At 36.9% G+C, this 27,210-nt stretch overlaps 2 protein-coding genes and 2 long non-coding RNA genes across 5 annotated transcripts; 1 reads left to right on the forward strand and 3 right to left on the reverse strand.

Annotated features, from left to right (window-relative positions):
- Nucleotides 1-530: 530 nt before the first annotated feature.
- Nucleotides 531-3,284, forward strand: LOC124175149. The gene is made up of 2 exons (XR_006869104.1): nucleotides 531-1,481; nucleotides 3,140-3,284. It is a non-coding gene; the product is annotated as an uncharacterized LOC124175149 (long non-coding RNA).
- Nucleotides 2,988-18,971, reverse strand: LOC124175146 (zinc finger CCCH domain-containing protein 15 homolog). Of its 2 annotated transcripts, none has more exons than XM_046555094.1 (8): nucleotides 18,650-18,971; nucleotides 15,160-15,367; nucleotides 11,816-12,063; nucleotides 11,421-11,624; nucleotides 10,329-10,503; nucleotides 4,567-4,764; nucleotides 3,673-4,367; nucleotides 2,988-3,210 (listed from the first exon to the last, which is right to left on the reverse strand). In XM_046555094.1, exons 1-7 carry the CDS (start codon nucleotides 18,716-18,718, stop codon nucleotides 4,252-4,254), a joined length of 1,218 nt encoding a protein of 405 aa, XP_046411050.1. In that variant the 5' UTR covers nucleotides 18,719-18,971; the 3' UTR covers nucleotides 2,988-3,210; nucleotides 3,673-4,251. The 2 variants fall into 2 exon arrangements, with proteins under 2 accessions (XP_046411050.1, XP_046411049.1); XM_046555093.1 differs by having other exon boundaries at nucleotides 2,988-3,253.
- On the reverse strand, nucleotides 7,235-10,305 carry LOC124175148. The gene is made up of 3 exons (XR_006869103.1): nucleotides 8,650-10,305; nucleotides 8,237-8,472; nucleotides 7,235-8,122 (listed from the first exon to the last, which is right to left on the reverse strand). It is a non-coding gene; the product is annotated as an uncharacterized LOC124175148 (long non-coding RNA).
- Nucleotides 18,972-23,536: 4,565 nt separating the features above from the next.
- LOC124175147 (acidic proline-rich protein PRP25-like) lies at nucleotides 23,537-26,403 on the reverse strand. The gene is made up of 5 exons (XM_046555095.1): nucleotides 26,242-26,403; nucleotides 26,050-26,179; nucleotides 24,279-24,535; nucleotides 24,061-24,217; nucleotides 23,537-23,691 (listed from the first exon to the last, which is right to left on the reverse strand). The coding sequence occupies exons 2-4, from the start codon at nucleotides 26,054-26,056 to the stop codon at nucleotides 24,074-24,076; spliced, it is 408 nt and encodes a 135-aa protein (XP_046411051.1). The 5' UTR covers nucleotides 26,057-26,179; nucleotides 26,242-26,403; the 3' UTR covers nucleotides 23,537-23,691; nucleotides 24,061-24,073.
- Nucleotides 26,404-27,210: the final 807 nt, after the last annotated feature.

The raw sequence follows: 27,210 nt of genomic DNA on the forward strand, positions 1-27,210 counted from the left end.
TGATTTCCAGATACTAGATACTAGGTTTGTTCGTGCTAGCTACACTTTCTACACTTTCGTGGGGAGTGTACACTTGCGCGTTTGTTTTAGCGGACGTGACGTCGGATGGCGCTGTTTGTTTTACAAATGTCACTAGACTTTCGTTACACTTTGGTCGTGTTCGAAAATTGACTGACATTACTGTCAGCAATCTTTCATCTCTTTTGCGCTTCCAAGTTCGTGAATAGCTCTGACTCTGTCCTAGGGAATTTTTAGTACTGTCAGTCAATTTACGAACACGGCCTTTGTGTACACTTTTTACACTCGGTCGAGACTAAAGCACACGAAAATAAAATAATCTCGAATACAGGTGATGAGAGACATTAATGACACTGTAGTCAGGGCAGCTAGGTGGTCTAATGGTGTAAGTCTCCGGTAAAGCATCTCTAGATACCAAGTTCGATTCCTGGCTCCGTCGTTAATTTTTCAACTCACCTGAAAATTTTCGAAATTGTACTCTTTTTAGTATAAATATTACTGTTCCAAGTTACCGCCATTGCGAGAATCTTCGGAACCGATGCTACAAACCTATATGTAGGAACCATAATCCTTGTGAGTCATAATGCACCACTCCTAAGTGCATTCAGACATCGTGTGACGACGCATGGTCTGCCCGATATATCGTGGACAGAACGCCACTGCCTATACGACGAATCCGGTCGAAGCGAATACCTAAAGAGTATAGAATAGCGTAAAGGGCAGATCGCAGCCTGCCATTCCCCGACTTCCCGGCCAGGCGCCGGACCGACATATGAGATTGCTGCTCCAGCGTTGAGCCATCGCTCCGAGGACCGATTCCGCGTACCTGTTGATAGCGACTGTAATCACGGAGTATGGAGCCATACTCCACCACTCCAAGTTGAGAGTAACTGCAAGTTACTGCTCTCCATTCAGCAACTTTGACCGGGAGGTATCCTCCTTGCTCCACACATGCTTTTGCCATAGGGTCCCCAACGATAGGCAACTTGGAAGGTAAGGTGCCGGCAACTGAAAATTTTGTGAGAGCTGGTATCAACGACGAAATCATGAGCGGAACATTACGTGTCATCAATCGGTAATTTTTGAAGATGCGTAACACAATCACAACTGATATTCGCCACAAGAGGAATGACCCAATTATAGTGGGGAATAAACGGCCAATTACAGGAAGCAGGATTACCTGACGACATCAGCGAGAACGGCGAGCCAAACCCCGACCTCTATCTATTCTACGCTCATGAGATTGAGATAACTCTTTCTATCTCGCGCGTTACGTGTAGAAATTTCCTTCACTTAATTTTCCTTTCCTTCTTCTTTACTGCTATCGCTACCGTTTCTCTATCGTTTTATCGTTTTATATGACCGTTCAGCTCCTTTCCTTTTCTATTACCTTTTTTTTCTTACTATCGATAAATTTTATTTAAATTTAAATCAGTGCATGCGTGCCCGAGTCACCGGCTAAGGTAAGGGTTCTCCCGTTGTATTGTTTCGTTACGAAGTTGCTCGTATCTTGTTTTCTTATATCTTAATTCTCTATTTTGGTTGCATCGTGTTATGCCAGTTTCTCTGTGAATCATGGTCCGCGTCTCTGAGTTGCTGTAGACCGTCGCGTGACTGCGTGATTTCTTTGATTAATTAATTCCGTTAAATATTATTGTTGAGCGACCTCGTAGCTACCGAATAAATATCTCTATCATCTGAATTTCTTATAATTTCATGCTGGAATCGCTTCCGTAATTTCTACCATCTTTTGCCATCGCTATTTATTTTTTCTCTTAATTTTCCATGCCAATAATGCTTACTGTGTTTTACTGTTTATTGTATCGTTCTGCCGATTATAGTATATTTACTATCGAGCATGTTTTCTATCGGAAATCGTGATTCTTGAAGTACATCAGAGCGTAGATTAAGCCGCTGAATACTACCATACCCTTTCCATCGCTTATTAACAGTTTTGTATTGCTCTTACCTGCTAATTTTTTTTTTGTATTTCTCTGCAATACCGTATTTCTTTGTTAATTTAAGTTCTGCTTATTATGGCTGATTTTATTGTAATAACGTGTATTTAGTTTATTTGTTTATCTTACGACCCCTTGTCTAAATTTCTCACCCCCTCACAATTTTATATTTTGAATTTTGTTTGTGAATTCTCACAGTTTCTAAGCTTTGTAAATTATTAAACCTATTGTCTATTAATAACACTCTTGTAAATTGTCTCTTATACTTTACAGTAATTTATATTCTCTCATCTAAGCTAATTTTGTAAATTGTTAATTAACATCAATCTTTCTAATTAGTTAAAATCTATCATAAAGTCTGTCTTATTCTTTTGTTACTACCGTCTGAGTTATCGTCAATTCTGCTCTCAATTACTAATGAAGTTCTCACTCGTTATTAAAACGTAACAGACTGTTGATTACCGTAGCATCGTCTTTGGAAATTGGGTGAAATCATGTTGCCTAGTGACGCGTGGTTGTAAGTAAATTTTTGCATTATATTGCTTCGCTTGACCTACGTTCAGTTCTCTGTTAATACCTATCGACTTTTGGTCAAAGCTACCACTTTAACTTTATTCCATCAAAAATCTGGTGATTGTCGGATACGTCCGACTTATTGATCCTTGCTATCTTTTGTAATCTAACTTGACTGACTCGAATGTGTAAACCAAATCGACAATATACGAATAATTGACTTGTTAGTTTTTCCTGACTTGATTTTATTCTTTATTTCTTTAATTATCGTTAGCTGCCTTGAATATCTCCACTCTATGAGTTCGTGTGAGTACCTGAGCCTAGCCAGCCATACAATGGGTTCTCTAGTTATTTATCATATCGTATTATTAATTAAAAAACCACGCTGAAGCGTCTGGTGCCCAACCGTTATCATTTTGTTATAATTAGTTAGTTCAGAATAATTGGAGAATTGCGCCAAAGTGTAAACGGCAAGTCCTCATCTGAGGGTAACAGAAATTAGCGTTACAACATATATAAATATGTAATATATTAATTATACAATATATACAATGTATAATTGCCGCATCCCCCCACAGAGCTGGGTAATTGATCATTGAACCTGTCGTGCTTGATCTTTTATAATCAAAGCTCTTCTATCTACTGTCTAGGGTACAAGCTGTGACTGTCCGTGAGACTTGGGGTCCTCAAATAGTTGTCGTCAGACACGGATGACTCAGTGCTGTACACATATATTTGTCTCACCGTGCTGTAACTATCTGGTCCTATTCGAGTTTTACAAAAGCAAAGTGTTGAGGTGGTCAGATAAAATAACTTTGGTTAAATATAAATTCTAATCAACTAATTGCATTCTGTGCTTTTAGTTCTATGGTGTCACAAATGAATCATAAATGGAAATTACAATAAACGAATAAGAAAATATAAAACAAAATTTTTTAAATTAAATAATTAACTCACGCATAAACTAGATGATACGATTGTGTTTTACGCTTCTTTGTGGCTACTGTTTTACGTAAGTTAAAGTAGATAAGAACTGTATAGTGAGATTTCTGTACTCTTTTTTTAATATTCTTGTTCGGCTGTGTCTCATAAATATTGATCTTGTAGTGTCACGAATAGCTGACAATTATTGATCAGTCACAAGGGTTATCATTATTATTCACCAATCATAGAAAATACCTACCGTACAGGGTGAGTTTGGGCAGATCCGAACGAGGGAGGGACTTATCTTCATCATCATCGATACCCCGCCCTTTTCTCAATGAAAATTTTATCAAAATGTTGATACTAAGCCTGGTGGTAGGACTTGAAAAAAGTATGATACAGCAAGGGAGTAAGTCATTCGTGGTGATGAACCCCTCTTGCATTCAGGCCCGGAAAAAGCTCACTATGAACATAATAAACTTATACATGACTACAGTATTGCAGGTTATTTTAATTGGTACAATTTGTTTATTCGAAAATTGATTTGAGCATATCAACGATTTTGCGAGTTACTGTTACCCATAGAACTATATATTCATCTGTAATTGTAGACTTTCTTAAATTTTTGTTCAATATCTGATTATTTTGATGGTTAATAACACATGAGAGTCTATGCTGATTAAATACAGGAAATTGTTTCAATAAATATTTCTCGAAAAAATATCTTTACAGACTGTTAACGTCGTAAGCAGTTTTCAAAGAGCAAGAAAAGATATGAATCATCCAATCCGTTGAAGAAAAAATTTTGTGTGAGGAGAATATAATTGAGACAGCTGGATTACTCCTCGAAATCCAGGTCTCCTAATTCTTCTTCAAGTCCTTCCAGATCTTCGTCAGTAAATAGATTTTCATTGATTGCCAGGGCCGTTGCGCCTTCACCAAGGATCGTTACTTCTATGCAACAAAAATTATTACTGTATCATTATCAAATAATCACATAGGTACATTTATATATTTAATATCTTTCTGATTCACAAGAAAGAATGTCAAGAAAAATTTTGACGATTGATAAAATATCTAACAATAGTTTTTAGTTACACAGAAACTAATCATTCTCAACACGACTAGATTACCAAGATTTCAGTTTTCATACCTGTCGTTTCTCCATTCGTTTCCGCAGCCACATTACTTTTGAGTCGATCGTCAGTAGCAACTGTGATACCTTCTGTATCGGCTTCTATAGCATCGTAAACTAGTTCATCCATATTCAATTCTCTGTATTCTATTCCTTTACTATCTTCATCATCGCTCAAATCATATGAAGCAAATGCTTCGTCTCCATCTTCAATACCTGTAAGAAATTTTAAGAAAAGCAATGAAAATATTTTGTTCCTTTTGAGATTTCTTGGGCCTTATAATACAGTCATTTCGCGCCAAACCGAACATTCTTGAAACATCACCATGTTTAATTTGCCTGAATTTCTAAAAATAATCGTCACAAAGGACAATCAAGAATTGCACTGATAATGAAATAAATGGGTCCTCTGTGCTTATCAAGTAAACATTAAACTAAAAAACGTGCACAGCAGAGAAATATCAGATATAATGGGTATATGGGTCAAGTAAGTGTTCTTGTGTTCAAGTCTCGAGACTGATTGTTTTTTACAATAATAGCTTGGCTGATTGTGACTAACAGTACACGAAGAGAAAAATGATAGAACAGCCGATAAGGGACCCAGATCGGTGATGGTATCAGCTGTGCTAGGGTGTACAAGGGTTGTAAACACAATTTAGTTATATTATCTGCTAACAAAAAAAATTGAGTATCGATATTATTGACTTTAGAATATTTATTTACATATTTAGTTAATATTTCAACGGGACAAGCCCAAATGCAACAGAATTTAAAAAAACACTTTTGAACACTTTTGATAACACAAAAAAATATAAATATTTAAATATAGATGTATCTATAAGTTTCTTAGCGAAAATAAACAGAAGTTGTACAAATCCAACCAGTTAGAATGAGCATTGCACAATAAACTTAATCTAATTACCGGTGAATGTGAACAAAAATCATTCCTCAAAGAGGAAATCAGAAAGCAATGGTTATTGTTGTTTAGTAATCTGTTAGAAATATTGAAATTAAATATAGAAAATAGATGCACACAGTCGATGATATTCGTAATAATTTGGAAAATTAAAATTAAATCAATTCTAACTAAGGCCGATCAATACTGGGGATCCCCAGGGATTTAGAAATTGATGTACAATTATAATGCAAGTAGCTTATGGGTTACCAATCTTATACCCAACATACCTTGAAAATAAACAGTTTAACTTTTTCACAGAACCGATGTGGTAGCGGAGATAGGGCCTCTGTTTGACAGGGCTATATGTCAGTTTCAGGTAAATGTAATCATAGTAGTGCATTAATAAAGACATCCCGATCTCGAAAAAATTGGGCGAATTTAAACAAAAAAAGCATTCTCAGCACCACGGTTCTAACACACTCAATATAAGTGTTGAAAGATATCCTTTTATCAAAGACAATGAATAAGTCCTTGATTTGGTTAACATGCGATAGACTAATATTATAAATAATAATAAATAATTAATTATAATATCCGAATTGTACATCAGATTTTCCAAAACGAATGCTATCACACTTTCTCAAATTACATTGATGCCAGCTATACTCTGGATCAAAAGGTGTGGAAAAGATGACAATGTAAAAAAAAAAAGTGACCAAAATCCCCAGAGAATTATGCTTTCTGGCACTCACAAAGCATGAATGAGCTCAATAACTTTAAAATAATTGTATGGAAAGTGGTTTATAATAATCAAAATGCATGGTACGTGACACAACATAAATTTATTGGTACATACATACATACATCTATATTCAATACACGTAACATACACATATAAAACAAGTAATATTATTTTTTTTAATTCAAATAATATGTTTGTTTTGGTCGCAATTATTCAGTACGATAGAAATATCACATTGTTATTGCAACTCTGCACTACACTTGGAAATATTTCAGACTGCAATGTTATAGAAACTTTGTTTTCATACTTCTAATGTAACGCAACTGTATTAATTTCAATTTCAGAGTAAAACGTAGAAATATTTTTTCTCTTATAACACGAATAATATTATAAAAGAACATAAATAAAAATCATTAAGATTAGAGGGCCTTATTCAGCATCCAACCCATATATATCCTCCTTATTACCACTTTGTTCCAGTTCTAATCGGGCCTTTTTAAAGAAGCTAGTGATAAGGCTTGACTTACCTTCTTCAATAATTCTATGTAGTGACTTAATTTCAGAAATGTCAAGTCCGACTTCATAGCTTGAACTCCTTTAAACAATCCATGAGCGACTTTGACTCATTGATTGTTATTTCGTTTCAGAGCAGTTTGAAATCGATCGACTGCTTCTTCCAATAGTTTTTCTCTGGCCTCTGTGCTGCTATCATTGTATTGCCTGTTTAGCTTTCATCAATTTATCTTCAACTTTAGTGATATCTTTTCTGTTTTTCCTGGTCTTTCAGTAGCTGCTGCTTAATTTTTTCGTCGTCTTCTTTTTGGTCTGCCTCTGGTGTTTCAATCAGCTTTTTTTGTCCTTCTTTCTCTAAGTACACCTTGTAATTACAGCGGGCTGAACGTCAAATGGCGATAACCTCTTTGGTAAAAAAAAAATATGGCTTACCGTCATATGTCTTTAGACCATCTTTGATGATCATTCTAGCAGTTAGTGTTTTTATTGACATGGAAGCTCTATCTTCTGTTAGTTGATTGCCAGAGTCACTGAAACGTCTCTCTACATTGGCACTGCCATGTACAAGGCATAAACTCGCCTTGACAACTTTTGTGATCAATTGACACTTTGTCTCATCCATATCATTTTTTACATCGAATATCTTGATCCAGTAGTGATCTATATGTTCTCACTCACAAGCAGGAGGAATTTTTTCTAGCTGAATAAGCCTCTTATCCAAGAACTGTGCCATGGAAATGCCAAGAGTGTACACTCTGTTAATTGCTGCGATATTGACAGTGCTTATCGAATATGTTAACAGTTGAGGTTGAACAAATCCGAAATGTTCAGCTGTAACAGATCTTAAAATAGATTTGACTGAAATGTGTTCAGTTGCTGCCGCCTTGCAGTGCAGCTGAGCACTATATCAAAATTACTGAATTTCTCTTTCACTCAATTTCTGGAGAGCAGTCTCAATCTTTTCAACACATAAAACATTTTTCACTTATCGCATGTTCTACAGCAAACAGATTGTTGAATTGCCAAAAGTTCTTTACTGGCTCTGGTTTACATATTTTATTTACAATGATGATAAACAAATTTTTAACTTCTTTGCAAAGAATATAAATAAGTAGTTCTTGTTTTCGAAAAATTTTGCAGGTGCGCTTAAACAGCTGGGTGCTTTTAATGACCAACAATATTTCTGCTATAGTGGAAGGATTTTTTAGGTCAGCGAAAATCTTGGCTAACCTATTGTCTTCTTCCAGTTGCTTTACTGAAGCCTTTTTGGCCACTGTTTCAAAACAGAAATGCTTCGCAGCTGGATATTGCTCGATTTTTTATTTTGACACTGGCCCTAATGAAAACCAGCGACATGCTTCATCAATGCACGTATCGGTACTCTCATCACTGCTTCACTCCATCGATAATTTTCGTTCTTCCTAGAATAGAATAGTAGAACCAATTGATGTATAAGTCTTCGCCTTTTTTGCCACATTTATTGTGGCTCTTCTTGAATGCCTTATGTGTGATATGAAGATTGCAGGTTCCAATACTTAGTAGACTTTTTTTTTTATCATTTCGACCTCGAGCAAGATAACATCGACAATTCGGAACACGTTTTGGTTGATAGTAGGTCCATCGGATCCCAGCATCAACATGCGAGCCGATGGTAAGTTCACATTTGTGATAGCCTCCAATATAAGTTCATAGAGCACTTTTCCTGCGGCATATCCGATGAACAAAGTTTGAAGAAAGTTTAACGCAGTAGCATTCTCTAAAAGACCAATATCTACAATATAAAATACAATTCCGATATTTATTTTTTACTTTTATCTGGGTCATAATGGATATTTCAGGTAACTCAATTAAAAAATAGTTTAACTACAGATGTGAATATTTAAAATTTAATGGTCATGACAACGTACAGGAAACAAAAAATGTACTGTGAACTGTTATCGTATCACACCTTATGGAGACCTCATATTCTTCCATTTCTTCTTCAGACATACACTCATCAAACGCTGTTGAGTAAAAGACGAATATCGTTCAGTAGTCACTGTCCGAAAAACAGTTCTATAGCATCGGTCATGTAGTTGGTAACTTTTGTCCAACACATGTTGAAATTTGTAGTATTTTTGAACATGGCTCTCAGGATATTGGTTATGTTATTGTATGCCGAACTTGAATTATTATGGCCAACTCCATTCATGGTCCATATTAGTTCAGTCTTAATAGCTTCATCTTTTCCAGAGTACATATCTAAAAGCCTTGGGCCTGCATGTTACTGTTCTTGTTCAACTGTAGCTGCATTTCTTGCTGCAAGATGAAACTGAGTCGGGTGCAACTTTATTTTTACATTTTTGTTGTCCTTTCGCTTTTGGGTACACTGTGTAATAGCTTGGAATCCCTCGTTGCAAGTTAGAGACGTTTCACAGACTTTGCAGAAAACAGCATGTTTGTTTTCTATAGCAGTATGCTCTCCAACTTTTCTATCATTTGGGTCAGTTATTCTGAACTAGTCATTGTGCACATAACATTTCCTCATTTTACATTCATTAGCCTATTTCAAAAATATCGATATTGATAATCAATAATTTACACAATGCAAGCTTTGACAAAAATATAAATAAAAAATTGGGTAAGCGGCGGCAGCTGGTTTAACCTAATGTTGACTTGACAAAAATTGTAATGTAGTTAGTTTCTGAAAAAAAAACCAGGACATACCATGTGCACATAAAATACATGAATAATTTAGGATTTTAAGATATACTTTAACCTGTACACGTACCTTTCGCAATCCGACAATTGTTGACACGACAATAGCACAATCGAAAAACCACATGACGTAATGTTTATGTATGAATATCTATGTGTATAACTGACATTTTGGCGGCAGGGTATGCGTGCGAGTTTCGCGTGTCTAGTAAAGCTATGCCACTCTAGCCAGGCACTATGGCGCGAAATTCAAAGCTATCAATATCTCTACAAAGCAATCAAATCCCAAGAAGAAGGTGTACTTGATTTAGGATTCGAATTTCAAGAACAAGAAAATGACCAATAGATAAAGAAAGTGGAAAAAGTGACTTGCTGCTAGCCCTGGAATTACCTTCTGACGCAGCTGGACACTCAGGTGCCACGATTGTACGTGGTCGTAAAAACTTACGCACGCATATCTCACGTATTTTTTATAACAGTGAGCGTATAGTGCTACTTTTTGGCATACCGTGCATAAAGTGGAGTCGTATCGATACTCGCACGCTGTTATACAATAGTTATTTTAGTGGCAAGTGCACATAAAATGGGGATTCCTTGACAAGCATTCAGTGGTGCACGAGCTGAAGGCTAATGGAAAACTCACACGAGTCAAGAAGTCCCTGTATGCGCACATACCGTAAATCTTATTTTCTGCGCTACCTCCTGTCAAACACAAAAATAATGTGTACAAATTAGTCGAGTTGTTGATAGAGGAGCACAGAATAATTAGTATATTCTGACACAAACTACGTTTTTTTTCGTCAACCACTTATTACTTTTTTTTTTTGTTATTATATACATAAAAAAAAATCAAGCTTATTAAACTTGCCGATCGATATTTCAACTGTAAAATGTTAGGTTCAACATAGAATGACTGAATATCATGCTCACCGTCACCAGCTGCCAACGTAGGATCGAAGCTGAACATTTCTCTACCAGAAATGCCTACTTGATGACCAGCTTTGTAGTCATTGCGACGTTTTTCCTCGTCTTTGACAGCCTGATCTGCCTTTTGCTTCAACTTCCTCTTTTTCCAGGCCAAGAAACTGTTTAGAGTAATTTTCGTCTAGTTGGAAAATAAATATTAAAGAAATTATTATTCGGCGAATGCTCGATCTGGTACTTTTTATTCATTGGGTCACATTAAGGGGGAAGGCCACTGTGACAGCCGAAAAAATAAGATTTTTAAGAATTTTTTCCACAAGAATAACTAATTGATAAAGAGAACGAATTGTTGATATCTTATTAAGTGTATATTAAACTTGTTTGATATAAATTTTTATTAAAAAATATTTAAGTCAACAAAGATATGGGCCTTGACTCAACGACTAATAAAAAAATTTCCCCTCTATCCTGGAATTGATATCTCGGTGAAGGGTTATCTATAGTATAAGGTAAGGGGGTATGTCAAATATCCGTGACAGTTTTTTTTAATATTATTATTTACAAAATGACGACGGCTGAATAAAAAAATGGGCCTTGGAAATAAACAATTTTTGGAATCCGCCGTAATTTTGTAAATAGAAAAAAAAAAATGTATTGTATAGATTTGTATGGATATTGGTCAAATTTTTTTTTTTTTTTTTTTTGAGATAACCACGATGCTATATGTCAGTGAACTGGGGACTGCGTTCATTTCTGACTTATTTGATGATTCTCATACCGTCATCTACTGCGCACATGGCATACAGCTTTGCCGGCTTTAGTATGGTACAGGGTATTTGTATATACATAGCATTAACTGCTAATATATCTCGATAAACGGTCGCAGATCCACGCACGGAATGTGGGGATTCCAGGATGATGAAGACAGTGACAGTGCTGATAACAAGGTCATAACAGAAATACTAATACGTAGTTATCTTAAAACGTTCATGCCAGACTCTACGAAACTCAATCCTAAATTAACGATAAGCGATTTCAGAATTGCAAGAGAGAGAGAGGGAGAGAGCCTTCTTAAAACATTTCTATGTAATATCTTACCTGATTTGGACCCAAGTTAGCCCTTTCTCTTTCAATAAGATCTTCAAGGGAGATTTCGTCTTTTTTTTCTTCCTTCTTTTTGTCTTTTTTCAGTACAAATCCTGGGGGCAGAGCATGCCTATATATGCATTTTAGGCCAGAAGGACATTCCCAGAACCAACCATATTTGGACTTCTCCACAGCTTCCAAGAAATGTTTGCAAATCTAAATACAATTAAATAGACGTATCAATCTGTCTACAGGGACCAAAATTATAAATAAAAGTGTGAACTGTTTTCACATTCTATTAGTTGGATATTAAAAACAAGTAAGCTCATACAGCTACACTGATCATGTCAAATTTCGTCAATCAATAAAAAAATTATTTTTCTGGTATAGCATAAAAGTAATATTACAATGTCAGTTGTAGGCTTGTTAGCTCCAGCTGCATGCTTTTTTTCTACAACTTCTTTGAGCTTATCTTCATCCCAGTTGTCCATGGTATCACCTTCCTTATCGTCGCCATCGTCACGCATATCACAGTAAAGAGATCGTTTTTCTGCCTTCCTTTCGATTGTCAAGTCATGGGAAAACTTGCATTTATCCCCTTTGGTGCACTGACCTTGCTTAAAGAATGCGCAGATCACAGACTTGGGATCGGTTCCTGAAAAAATATGATAGATTGAATCGAATGAAAAATAGAATATCACCGCTGTTTTGATTCAACTTATTTTTATTAGTAATTTTTTTTGTTATTTAGTCCTTAACTGGTTTTTATATACCTCTTCTCTACAAAGAAAGAGTGTCGAGCTGTACGTACTGATTGAGATTAACATGTATAGGGGATTGATCTGTGTTCACACAAGGACGCAACTCCAGAATGGGAAACAACTGGCCATTGGTTCACAAGAAATGAATAGTAGATTGGGTTTACTTTAACTGCCAAAATGATGCATTCCCTAACAGGTGCATCGGTGGTTAAGTGCATTAAAAAAAAAGCACGAGGAATTGATCAGCCAGAACGGACCAGATTTAAAACTTGCAACTATTTCTATTCTTTGACATATATGAATAACTTGGGGAAAGCTAAGTCGATTTTCTTCAAAATCTTATTATTTTTAAATTGAAGGAAACCAAACTGATGCCATAGAGTAGAGATTAGCACTGGTGATGAAAATTCTCAGTCATTTCTGCCGTTTTTTCGATGGAATATTGAACGATGTATATACACATGTGAATATGTGTTACCAAAAACTAGCCATCTCTGAATTAATGTCCACATGTGTGCATTGGATTACGTGTAAACTTCTTTCATTTCAATAAGACTCAACAGTTTGTCTTGCCTCACCCTTGATTTAGAATAAAGGTAGGTACAGTGAATATGCGTTAGAAGGCAAGTGTCTGGTGAGTTTGTTGTATGATGATACTCCCATTCTTCCACAGCTCATTTGGCAGCGAAAGTAGGAACGAACACCTTTTGTTCAGAGAGAGCGCAGCTTCGCAAACTTGTTTTTAATGTGTAATATTAACTCGATCAACTCACTTTCAACAAATTCAGAAAACTATATTGTACTTTAATGATATTGTGATCGTTTCAAAAATGGCATGGAAGTTTTATAAAACAAGTTGTAAGCTTTTCTGAAGAAAATTTCAAACTGCCATAATAAATCTAGACCAACTTTGTTATACTTGCAATCTTCTCTTTGATTTGCTCTTGAACAATTCAATTATCATTCTCTATAATCAGAGTTCTGTTTTACAATGGTGGTTATCGCAACAACAGCGTGACGCAAGGTTTTTCGCAAGAGCGACGGAGTTCGCCTGAATGATTCACACATGAGTGTCATACAATATTTTTCGACCCCTGTGAATAAAGTTTGTATCTATAGTGCCGATTTCTGAGTGAAAATGAACTGTTGCACGCATTTTTGTAAAGTGACGATTTTACACTTTATACTCAGAAACACCAACTTTATGGACATGGGGAAGAAAAGATTATATAGCCAAAAATTAATTAATTTTCAAACCTTTTGGAAATAATAGATATTAATTTTTAAAATAAGCAAACATTAATGTTTTTCAGTGGTGCATCAAGAATGGTCTCAAATTCAATGCTAAAAAATTTGAAGGGATATCTTTCTCTAGCCCTGTTAGGTCTGACTCGGCTTACATTCATGACTCCTTGCATCTGGAGTCAATCAATGATATCAGGGATGTGGGAGTGATACTCGACTCTCGGTTTACTCTGTATTCACACATTCATTCCATCAAGAATTCTACTCTTAAGAAACTGTGATTTGTATCGACTTGCTCTAAATCCTTTAAATCTGTGGATACACTTGGGACTCCATATCTTACTTTAGTCCATCAACTAATGATGTACGCCAGTGTAATTTGGTATTTCTACTTTGAATTGCATGCTGTCATTCTGGAATGAATACAACGTAAATTTCTTAGGTAAGTTCCCTTCAAGATGGGGAGACCATTATTTGTTATTGGTCATAATTATTCTCAGGTCGGTGCCGCTATAGGCCTATGCTTGCTTATTGTTAGAGCGTACTCGGATATGATCTATCTGTATGAAACTCTCGGGCTACACAGTGGGTCCCCTATTACCCTAAAAGTACCCTTAGTACAGTCATATGAGATAAACAAAGGGCTGAACCTCAGAAAAAAAGATAACAAGCTATAAACTCGTATGAATCTTCCTTTTGACATTTTATAAGTTAGCTCAAAAGTCATAGAATCTCCTGTACGCGAGTCTAGATATTTAAGATCAAAGATTGCAAAAACTGTTTTTTTTTTTGTAAATATCTTGTTTCTTTTGCTCTAAATGACATTTGGTGTTATTAGGAAAGTTGTAGAGCACAAAATTCTCTACAAATTTGGTCCGAAGCAATATTTTATACAATTAAATGTTCGTGAGATAGAGCGCAAAGAGTGCGAAGCTTCTAGCTGTATGTATGATAACGTTAGGTTAATTGTGGAATCCAATACATGATACGTTTTATAAAGTTAACTATTTACTAAAAATATTATAATTATGACGGAACTTTAGTTACTTACTGATAAAATAATTAAATGGAAATGAAATCGTACTGCACGCCATTTTAAAATTTATTCTCTCCACCTATCTCTTCTCATTCCCAGAGACCTGATTTTGCAGTCTGTTATTTGCCGTCACTTTCGCTTCATTCAGCGGGTACCGAGTCATTTCTAATCTACCTTCTGAACTGTACACTTGGTCTCCACATTTCAAACCAATCGCCTCATACTAAATATTAAACTGATATCCTAATCATACCCACATTTATTCAACCCTATTTCTCAACATCCAGGTTATTCCCCTAATGTAGAAACAAATTAACAAATCTAAGATCGTCACAGTTTGCAGAACTGTTATTTTACATGATCATTCTGGGAGATTGAAACTTAGTTTTTTATGAAGGACGTTGGACAGAATGAATTAAATAAATCGAAACACGCTAACAGACATTCATTCAAACATATTCAGAAATTATTCGGAAGGTTCTAAAATGTGAGTTACAGTGTCGATTTAAAGTTTTCTTTTAGTTTAGTACAATCATTCAGTTGTTTCGTCGAACCAGGAGTTGATTAATTCAAACAGTTACGACTAACAAGCACAGTTATGTTTTAGTAGCCTTTTGGACCTTAATTGGCTGGGGACGGAAGGCACTTGGCAATCTATTCATGTCGAATATCTTTAAGGATGTTTAAATTCGTATTCGTTGAAAATTACCTTTGTCTACCTTCTGTACTTGAACAGGTTTGAATATCAGGGCAAGTTCCTTCTGTTCTTTGAGCTTCTTTTCTTTCTCGAGTTTCTTGGCAGCCGGATCTTCGATCTTTCTCGGGTTGAGACCTCCAGTTTTAACCTGCTTCTCTACTTGCTGAATAAACTTTTGCTGTTTGGCTCCTTTTTTATTTTTTATACCAAAAGTTTTGTCCTGCAACATTGCAAACAGTGAAATACGTTAAACTTGAATTCCATTAAGAAACTAATGCAAACAAACATATACCCATAATTAGAGCCCTATAAATTTTTAGGCAACAAAACTGACCAATTAATTTATTACAGGGCTCAAAGAGCCTTCACAGACCAATTGAATAATAAGAGTGGGCATGATGACTGATTGTGAGATTTGAAACGTACAAGAGTATCCCAGGTTCCTGACGGAATGGTTCAATTTTTACTCTTACTGTATCAGAATAAACTTGTATTTATGGAACATTAGACTGATTCTGGCTGATTCAAAGCCACTGATGTAGTCTGCTGCCACTTGTTTAACATATGAAACAGATGCCACCCATGGCCTTGAATGTGTTAGAATCAATCTAAGGGTTCGTACATGATTACAAAACAATTAAAATTTTTGCTATTCAACTTTTCTAAAATAATTTTCTCAAGTTTTACAATATAATTATTTCAAAATTGGCATGATTTGAGAGACATCCAGTGCCGTGGCTAGGTATAGTCAGATGGTTCGCGTCGGGACGCCTTCAACCAAGGGGCACCTGAAAGCCATAAATATTCGGACAGAAATCTTTATAAAGTATCCGCTCTTTTGAATTTTATTTGCTACATGAACATCGCACAGTGCTATCTTACATATTGTAATCTCGAATGAACATAAGGATAAACCCACTCTGTGCTGGTTGTCAATTTTTAGTCAATTGTGCATCAAGAGGACACATACGTGAAACTTTATAATTTTTCGATTATCAAATCAGTTTTACTGATGACTGCCCTTGACGAGGCAAGTACGTCTTTTTACACCGAGCGTGAGTTTGCAACAGAAGCCAAAAATGAATATTGCAAAGACGTGAAGGGGTACAAATCTGTGCTTCTATGGTGCACATGATATTTCATGTAACTCAAGTATGGTTCGCACACTTTTTTTAAAGATTCTCATTCAATGGCAAATGTGCACACGCAGACTACAAATTTAAGCATTTTCTAGTACTAGGACATTTTTTTTTTATACTGTTGCAGAAACTGTTATTTTGAGTATGAAACTAGGCACGAGAAAACACGTAGGACATGCTTGCGATACATGAAACATGTTGTTTAGACTACGAGATGAACGTATATAAAATGGTTTAGAATGCCTAATTACTGTAGAATCGACGCAGTATAGGGTTCATTTTCTATGCAATAACTATATATGTATTCTTTAGTCTTTTTCTTATGGAAAGAAGTGACATGCGATCAAACTTCAGTTATGACTCGGAAGTTAGTAGCTATAAGCATTATTGTTGCTTGGAAAAGAGTAACGAATCCTAAAAATTGAAAATTTTGTTGAATCTTATACAAATTTAACATCTCCATACAATCACGAGAATCGAATTGTCCTGCAGTATTCAATTAGAAATAAATTTAATGCATACTGCTACTAACTGCGGCCTCTTACATAACTTCAGCTTCAGCTCAAAATTTCTGTTAGGCTTGATGGCAAAATAGTCTACCTAACACTAGGTAAAACAGTCGCTTTCTGTGTGATTGCTCCAGGTCGCATTAGTCTTTGCCATGGCTCACGAGACATCTCTCACAATAGCTAACGATTTCAAAAGTTTAAAACCAAATCAATCATATGAAGATTGTAAAATTGGGTAAGATTATGGTATAATAATACAATTTCAAATGGAGTAATTCACAAGTAGAAGACTTGATCTTTCGTTTACAAAGTATACAACTAATATTTCACCTGACAGTATACAAGCACCTTTATTTATTGAAAGATCAAAATTAAAATTATACAACTCTCACAGAGTGACTATGACATATTATATTAGCATATTTTTAAAAAATGTCAAAGATTTTTAGGGAACGAAGAAGTTTAGGTGGAATGTGTTTTCTGAAGTGACTACCATCAGTACGAGTACAAGTATGACAGAATACACGTCTTATCGATCAAAAGGTTTGATAAACTACAATTAAACGGATAAGTAATTTGCTGTAATGGAACTGGGTTTTCTAAAATATTTGTCAATAGAATCAATGAGGTTATACCTCATAAATTTTACATAACCTACATGTGAAGAATACCGAAAATCTATTCCTAACAACTGGAAGTAATCACATTTTGGTGACTATTTGACCTCAAATTTTTTTTTTAATGAACATTATCTCTACCTTTCTCTATTATTAAACCACATTAAAAAACCTGAGAAAAAGAAAAAACCACACATTTCCCTTAATATCTGAGATCTATTAACTGAAGACTAGTACAGTTAGCCAACCTTACTCAGCTTATTGTGATCGGTGATTTAAATACGAGTGGTGATGAACATTGAAGTTTCTTGTTGAAATCAAAATACTAACTCAATTCACACAAAGTATTACCCAAGTAGGTCTGAAATTGGAAAACTGGTCAAATTAGGCAGTCTTTTTATGGCTAACCATCTTTAGTGTTTCTGTGTCAATTTAAGGTTACGAAAAGAAATAAGAGTTTGTTAATCGTACATTTAGTGTCGAGACATAAGAATCTCAAGAAGTTCCCATTTCTCAACTACTTACTTAGCCAAGTCGTTATTTATCAAGGGATAGAATTTTGTAAAACTTGCATTGCTTAACATAATATGTCAAGGGATGAACACAATGGAAAAGCCCATTCAATGTGTGTTTTGTAGTGATTGATATAATATAACAGAGAAAAGGTCTGTAATTTAGCTTACTTTTCATGTTGCGAGATAAGAGTATTGAGTCCGTGAATTCAACGCCGGTTGATGACGTGAGCGGACATAGTTCACTGTCGGCAGACTTATTCACCATACGAGAATAGAAAGTTAAAAAAATTGAGAAAACGAAGATTGCTGAGAAGTAACAATGTTAAAATGTACTTCACTTCAGTGGATATAGCTTCAAGAGGTCAACCCCACGTTATCGGGTGTTCGCTCGATCTTACAGAATTCGGACAGTTCATATGAACGCACATAGCAGCATCAGATCAAGTAGTCACATGGTGTAAGTCCAACGACAGCCTACGTAAAACGATATTCATGTAGACTTACAAATATGTGTGCATACATAGATATATGTTTGAAAATTTAATGGATATGCATTACTATTTCAAGATATCGTTATACAAGTAACCATGATAATGTGATTGTGCTCTTAGGAAGAATTGGGATTCAGAATAACTAAAGATTTCAAACAGCGAAAATTGTGGGGCAAATTTGTCTAGTCTTTTTTAATTCATTACTGGCATGCCTCTGCCCGAGCAGCTCACCTCTATCACTTTCTCCTTCTTTTTCATCTCCGTTTTTTTGTTCGGGGCTGGAACTTTTTTGGGTGGCATGTTTCACTCCTACGCAAAATTTCCGGGTTAATGAAAGTATGAAATCCACCGTCTGCACTTAGGACTTTTCGTACTTCTTCTTTTCATTAATAGCTATCGTTACCGCTGCGATGACACGCTCACGTATTAAACAGCTGACATACATGTGCCATCTTACTGTAATATCCAACCGGAAAGACCGTATGTTTTATTGATTATTATCATTAAATGTCATTTCTGCCAACTGATCCACTCTAAAGCTGAGATTTTATGAACAGCAAAAAGTAGCAGAAGTGCGTGGAGCATATAGGGACCGAGCGTGAATATGTTTAGCGCCGCGAGTGGCCAAAATTGTCCTTATCGACGGGACTTGCGTTAACTTTGACAAATGGTCCGGCGGTTGTTTGTTATCATTTTTCCGAAAAAACAAATATTTTTACCGAAAAAATGCCTCCTCCCGGTATAAGAAAAGTGAAGGTTAGCTGTTGCACTATCGGTTGTACCGAGTAAACTGTTATTAGCTATCCCTATGCGACAGGACGGTTCAAAACGATTGGTTAATTTTGTGCCATGGCATAACCACGGAAGTTTATGATTGAATGAGTCATTCAGTGTTGCCAGATTGAAATTCTTCGCCGTATTAGATGGCGCCACAAAACGTACCAGAATGGAAAATTTCGTACAAGAAATGTAATTATAATTATGACAATGGAATACTATAATTATCGACCATATTGATACCCATACTTGTCAATAATATCCTTTATGTTCTCTAAAACATAAATCAATTAAATACATGATACAGAGGTACGTGCCACCTATTATAAGTCTACAGGTTAACCCATATGGAGTACAACCATGAACGGACAACGTCCATGACTGTGTCACACTATACTCAAGTTGGAAAGGACGCATTTAAATGGCTAGTGGGCTAGTCCAGTTAAAAAAACAAATTTTTAACGCAATTACGAAAACGTACTAGATAGGAGAAAGTCGTATCAGCGCACTAGATTCCCCTGAATCCTACTAGATCTTGTACAATTGTACAAGACTGGCAACACTGGAGCCATCGGCGTAGACAGGGAAAAATGCCCGTCGGTTGGGACAAATAGAATCGATTTGGTGCAGCAATGAATTTTGCGCACGGTCTCTATATTACGGGAGGTAGTTACCCACGCCGTCGACCATGAGGAAACTGTGGCCGTAGTGATGAGAGCGAGATATAGATCCCCACTGAAATATCCCCAGGTTAACCTGGATTTTTCGTCTCTCTCACTTTGGATTTGATTGGCTGAGAGTAACTACCTCTAGTAGTATATGCTCTAAGCAGCAGTGTAATATCCTGCCAGAACACTCATATGATTACGATCATCATTATCCTATATAATTATACTGACCGCCACAACTTGAATGTAAGAATCCTCCGACTAGTATCGAGACAAAATCGTCTAGCTAGTTAAATATCCCTAGATGCGATGACATTAAAATACATTAACTAAGAACTCAATATCAAAATTCGCAAGATCCTACATCACGGAGATCTATAATATATATTATATATATATTAATATACCTTCATTACCATACACCTATGATATTGTTGCGTGCCAGCCGGTATCCACGGCGGCACCCTTTCTGTGCCCTACCTTATCAGCGTGAAGTTACCATAAGAGAGCCTTACGTGCTCCTACCAATAGTCGTAGATCAATACCAACACACATAGTTATCATCGTTAGTTCTCATACGCTAGATTAAACGTTATTTCATCAGTCAAATTCATAACATATATGGTATATATATTTTTTCCCATTTAACCGTTATACCTTTCAACATTAGCTTTCACGTAAAATCTTTGATTTACAATCTCAACCGCAATAACCCAAAGTAACAAACACCTGCAATAGTTAAGATAATCGAGTAGACTAAACACCGGAAACGTGGGAAGAGAAATCATGGATAGCTCACAGAGAAAGAAACCCTTATTCTCAGAATTCAGGATAGCGCCTTCATTTTAATGACGATAAGACCAATTAGCGCTTCGCCGCTTGCTTCCCTAAACCAACCACCTCGCGCTAATCCACCACCGAGATCTCATTTGCTAACCAAAAACCTTACCCCCAACTTTTTCTTCATCCTTAACCAATCATCCGAGACCCGCGAAAAACCGCGACGCGGTTTGAACTCATCCTACTTTCCCTCTAATTCAACCCTTCCAGAGAACAGAATAGAAGAGAAGAACTTCAGACATCATAGAGTACACAAGAAAAGATTTAGACATCATAGAGAGCAGATCAGAACTTTACCGAAATCCTAGAATCAAATCACATTATAATTAATTCAGAATCTCCGAGACTTATTAACAGTTTGTGACTGCGATAGTGACTAACATTAGTTTGTACCACAACTGTAAACCTACCATTGAGAATTAGAAGAATTAGATTGTTAATAAATGTGTAGTTAACCCAAGTGTCTTTCTATCTAATAAAAAAGTTTCAAACAAATGAACGTTGAAAAATATTATAATAACAATAGTAAAAAAAAGACTATAATAACAATAGTATAAAAAAGATTATAATAACAATAGTATACGCATGAAGTTGGCGGTGGGGTGAGATCCCGAAAACAAAACAAAAAGCAAACCCTTTGACAGCTGTCATCGGCTGTTTATGACAGTCTTTGACAAATATCTTTATAGGTATCTGTTTCTGACGCGCAAAAAATGAACATGCAAACGAAAATTATCAAGATGATTCCCGACGGGAATTGTCTTTTTCGCGCGTTGGCGTATCGTGTATACGGCACTCAAGATCGACACGCAGAGGTGAGACTGAGTATCGTTTCAAATATAGTGGATAATTGGTCTAGATTTGCGGGTTTTATTACAGGTAATGAGTCAAACGGTGCTGTGATGAGGTCACCTGGTGATTACAAATCACATATGAATAAAAATGGAATATTCGGGGGAGAAGCAGAATTAGCTGCAGGTGCGGACATTTTTAAGATATGTTTAATCGTGTATCGCGAAGAACAAATTTATCCACACCGGATCGGATCACAAAATGAAACACAATTCTCGCTACTCTTCACCAGCGACGGAGACAGTGGACACTTTGATGTCTTGCAGAACCAAAATAAAATTCAGATAGTGAGTAATAAGTATGAAAAGTAACAATCAAATGATAGTAAATCTAAATATATCACCGAACAGTCAAAACGACAGCCAGGGTTTACGATGACAATGGAGAAAGGAGGAGTTTCAAGCAGCAGACAAGGCGATGAAGTTGGTGGATGGTCGGAAGTATCACATAAGAAAGAGGAAAATAAAATTGTAAGTGCGAAGAACCAAATAAGCCATAGAATAATATCCATCAAATATTTGTATAACCAGGCAAGAGGACGACCAGGATCGATGTTGACCACAAGAGAAAGAGGTGTTTTGCGGAATTAACAGCAACGCAAATATAGAGGAAAAAATAATATAAAGAAGGTGATTTTGGAGAATAACGGGCAGAGCGGTAGCAAAAATAATTCAGCAAGTCAAGGAGATAGATCGATATCAATAGAGAAGGAACACCAATTTTCAACCAACGAATGGAAGCTTAGATTGATGAAAAAAAGAAAAGTAAGCACAGAAGGAATTGAAGTGGACAGCAAGTGCAGACCTGTCATCAAATCAACATGAAGGAATTCGCCTGTCTACTAGACAATGCGTAAGGAAATAGTGAGGCGCGAAGCGCGCAGGGGCGAAGCCCCTAGTTGTTATAAATAATTATTTCAATCACGCGTAGTGATGGTTGGCACGAGCCTTACCTAACAAACTGTCAGAATTGTAGGCGAGTTGAACGAAGATCTGAGGAGCTGATCAGCGGATTCCCAAGATTTACATATACCAACTACGTAAGTCAGGAGAATAATTTAAATCACGTAGCGAATCAGAATCGACTCGAAACGTTCCTCTCAGAACGTAACAATATCCAACTACAAATATCTAGAAATTGTGATTGCAAACACGGAGTATTAGAGCCGTGTTATAGGCAACCTATATCGCACCATATAACCTTAGGAATAAGACTGGAACTGTGACCGTCAAAAGCAGTCGACGCCAAGAGTGTTATCTAACTAACAGTATCAAATTTATAAGCATTATATTATAAAGATATTACGTACTATACTTAAATATAGAAATCACAACCGTAAAGCTTCCGAACTCGCAACTGGATTACCTAATGGTGCCGCCCCATGTATAAGGGTCGAATCAGCCCCCTCCGACGCCTAACGAATGCCGTCTTCAGTATGTTTACGATTATACTTGTTGTATACGTAGGTGTATACAACAAGTTTCGTGTTCCGTTCCGTCTATTTGCATCTCCCTAAACTCTCATGTACTCAGATTCCGGAACGGTGTGCCAGAGTATCAACTTTTATTCTATGAAATAATTAATCATAGTTGGAAAATTTTATCTTACATAAGAGCTAATTAGATAAATCTAGCTTTATCGAAACAGGCAACCGAAGCCGTATAGCACAAATATGAATCTAGGCCGTTCAATCATTCCATGAAATGTTGGTACACTTGGGGACCATGAATCTGAGACGGCTAATTTTTCACACTAGACAGTTATGTTGGAAACACAGAGAAATTTACAGAGCCATGGTCGGCCGAGCGCAAAACAAACTCAATCTCAATAAACAATATAACCCACGGCTGTCGAATCCAACCTTAGGATATGTGTCAATGAGTGAATCACGCTGAACTCTAAAGTTCAGTGGTGTCAATCTAGTTTTACAAAATTATATTTTATTTGAAAAAATAAAATTTAATAAAAATTGAACGTTCGCTGGTTGCGCCCCCCTCTCCCGGCCCTGCGGTTTCCCCTACCACCTCCTCGACGGCGGCGGTGCCGGTTTCGGCGGCTGCCTTCCCCTCGAGGAACGGGACCGCCGGTAGTCATAGCGGCTGCCACCGCCACCCGGACAGCCTCCGTGATCCGTTCCTATCAACAACCAAATAATTGTGATCCAATGTCACGAGCATATTTGACCGATGAGCAGCTATTCTATATGAAATTATAAAATACGAAAACAGTGAAAAGTAAAACTGTTTCGCCACGGCAATAACAGTATATAGCGGTTCACACGCGGCGAGGGTATAACATCCCAACTCCTTGGGCAATAAAAATGTGTCAGAAAAATATGGTATGCTTCGCGAAGATATCTACTGACGGTCATCGTTACATTATACTGGCTACTGCGTAGTTTTTGAAAATTACACAATTAAACCGCTTTTCAATTCTTAGACAGACTCTTTCAATAACTGCAATAAAAAAAATTGGAAACAATCAAATATGTAGTTGAGGACGTACCTCTAGCGTCGGGCTAGCCGCGCGAGCAGGCCTCGCCACCGAGAGGCAGCAGGAGAGGGCGGCGGAACAGCATCATCGGGGACTGGAGTGGCGGCGGTGGCGGCTGAACAGCGGCCGCCATCAACAGCCCCTGTCGCTCGCCGTAGAGTTCCGGAATCTCGGCAAAGAAAATGCATAAGCACACGCGTAATTGTGTACGAAAACACAAGATTACTTACCGGCGTTAGGGGCTGTTGAGGCTCCTGCCGCCATCCATACCACTGGGGCGGCGCGTTGCCCCAATGGTATCCCGGACGTGGGGGATTCGGGTTGACCCCCCACGCCACCCCCGGCTGCTGTAGCGGGACCGGGTGCCTCAGCCGCACACTTACACCTCCGGGACATTGAGGTTGCGCCTCAACGCCCGGAGGTGGTGGCTGGTTCGGATCCACCCGAATCCCCGCTGGATTCAAAATTCCTTCTTGATTGTTGTTTACTAAAAAATAAAGTTCGCAAAATTAGTTCTATGCCAAATCAACGATTTATCAAAATCAACGCGAGCGACCTTCCCTACATCCGCTTTGCTAGTGCGGCAGTTGCCAGGTGTTTAGGTATACATGCAGTACTTGGAAATACAGAAAAATATATCGCTCACGAATAATAAAATTCATTCAAAATCTTGGTCCCGAATTCCCAGCCTATGTACCGCATCGCGATGGCCACTAAGCTAAAAATAATCGATGCATCGGTTAATCGAGTCGAAAAAAATTATGGAATAAGACTCGATTGAATCGGTAATAATTTATCGATTAATCGATCATTTGATATTTTACTGAAATTGTGCATTCGAATCCCTAATTTAGAGCGGTTTATAAATATTCTCGAGCTGCTGAAGCTGAATAGAGGGTGGCTCAAAAAAACGAAAAAAAAAAAAAAAACAGAAAAATTAACGACCCAATTCAAAACCTGAATAAACTAAGATCGCGTTTCTCTATCCGCAAGATCTTTTTGAAGCGAAGCTTTCCAAATTAAAGCTCTTACGCACGTTTGTAATGGGGATCTAACTCACGAAAAGTGAAACGTCAGAAAGGGAAGTTGCAACGCGTATTGTTGTTGTGAGTAAAGCGAACCAGAGTACTAGAGAAGGTAACTGCGAAAGTTTCAGTGTAATCGGATTATAAATATTATAACTATGAATGATTTTATAAAAAAACGCTCGGTGCGCGAGCGGCTTGTACAGCGTTCGTACGCTGCGGTAACGGAATATTACGCGTTATTCGCAAATTTTGCTAACACTGCGATGGTACATTGCAAAGTTCATTGTCATTTAATTATTTACAATGTTTATGTGTATCGTTGATCGTACTCACGTACCATTCGTCTCGTCGTTAATTATTTTCAGACATGTGTGAAAATCAACATTTGTCATATGTTAATAAATATTTAACAACAGAGAGCGTAGAATAGGTATGCGAAAAAAATTATTAATGAGTACAAAATTTTTGATTTCGATAATTTCGCGTGGATTTCGATGTAAAAAATGTTGAATTTCACAATGAAAACAGTGGGACGTATTTTTATAATAAAAAACATAGTTAACAATTCCCTGAGTTTCCGAAAAAAAATCCATGACAGTTCCATGACTATTCCCGAATTTCCCTGACCAGTAGCGACCCTGTTATTTATAGCTTAAATGATATACATACATTACATAAATAAAAAACCTAAAAAGATGTAGGATCAACATTTTTCACGTATTATGTGAGGATTAACATAATTTTGATTATTACGGAATTTGGCTTTTTGCGAGTGGTATTGGGCCGGAGCTACCATGCATAAACATAGGCCCATTTCCCACCGCCCGTTACTCGCGGGCCCAGACCTACTACCTTAAAATATTTTGTACGCTATTGATGTTTTCGATAACACCAATAATGCGAAAGAATGCATTTTCTGCGTGCAAAAAAGTATTTACGCGCCAAATATTATGATTGGTGACAAATTACTTACGGTTCATCGTTGCCGGTGGTTCGTGAACGACTGACTCTCTTCTGAGTCTTTTGTCCACGCTTGCGCTTCACACACGCCACTGTCCCCACTATCCGCACGGCCGTCACTTCTGCGTTTCCTCGCGTACCGTCTACATCCTCAACTGTATAATGTATGTGTATAAATACTCACCAGAGATAATCATGTATGTACCTCATGGAAAACCTCTGAAGAAGAATGAGAAATACTCTTTATTTTCGAAATACAAAATGTTCGAGCACAGTCGTCTGACGACACAAAGATTTTTTTTTCTCGCGCACAGCCGCCCGCTATCCGTGGACTGAGCGAATAATCGAATACAATGTTATGCACGGACGGAAAATAAACATGTCTATTCAAGTTTGCGACAAGGAGAAGCGGTGTTGGGGGGGGGGGGGGGGCGACCGATGGCGTAACTTCGTAAAACGAGACCACAACGATTCGTACCCGTTTTGTTTCAATCGTATTTTTCGAACATATTTCCAAATATCTACAAATGGTGAATGGTGATATTTATGAGATCATTTTGAAATTACTTCGTGCTGTGTAAAACTAATATTGCGCGATATGATTTAATGTATATGGGACATTCGTTTACAAACGAACACCTTTGTGACCGACACATTTTTGATTTAGCTGAAATTATTTTTTGACGGGTTCTATATCGAAAAAATAGGGATACGTATTCCAGGATTTTTTATTTCACATATTTCGTAAAATAAAGGGGATCGAAAGTTTGATAATTTGGTATTTTTTGGCTTGGAAGACTCACTTTCAAAAATTCATAACGCCGGTTCTATTTGAGCTGGAAAGTTCGTTTTTTTCATCTCAAAGCTAATAAAATGAATTTTACTACAACAATTCTTTCATTAACGATTATTCCGAAGTTTATACTGTTATAAACAATTAATATGTTTCGATCGATTTTTAAAAATTGCCTCAACCTCGTAGCGAGTTCTTCGCACAACCATCGTATTCTACGTCAAATATTTTAACCATAACGTATTTTTAATTCATGGAGAAATTATTATTACTGGAGGAAAAGAATTTATGTAGCGCGGCACGTCACATCGGCGCGCGGGTTCCATTGCACGCCTCATAATCTTGCCTCGTATCGTTTTCCTCTGTAATATAAATGATTAC

Source organism: Neodiprion fabricii, chromosome 2 (assembly GCF_021155785.1).
Source record: "Neodiprion fabricii isolate iyNeoFabr1 chromosome 2, iyNeoFabr1.1, whole genome shotgun sequence".
Classification (NCBI taxonomy): domain Eukaryota; kingdom Metazoa; phylum Arthropoda; class Insecta; order Hymenoptera; family Diprionidae; genus Neodiprion; species Neodiprion fabricii.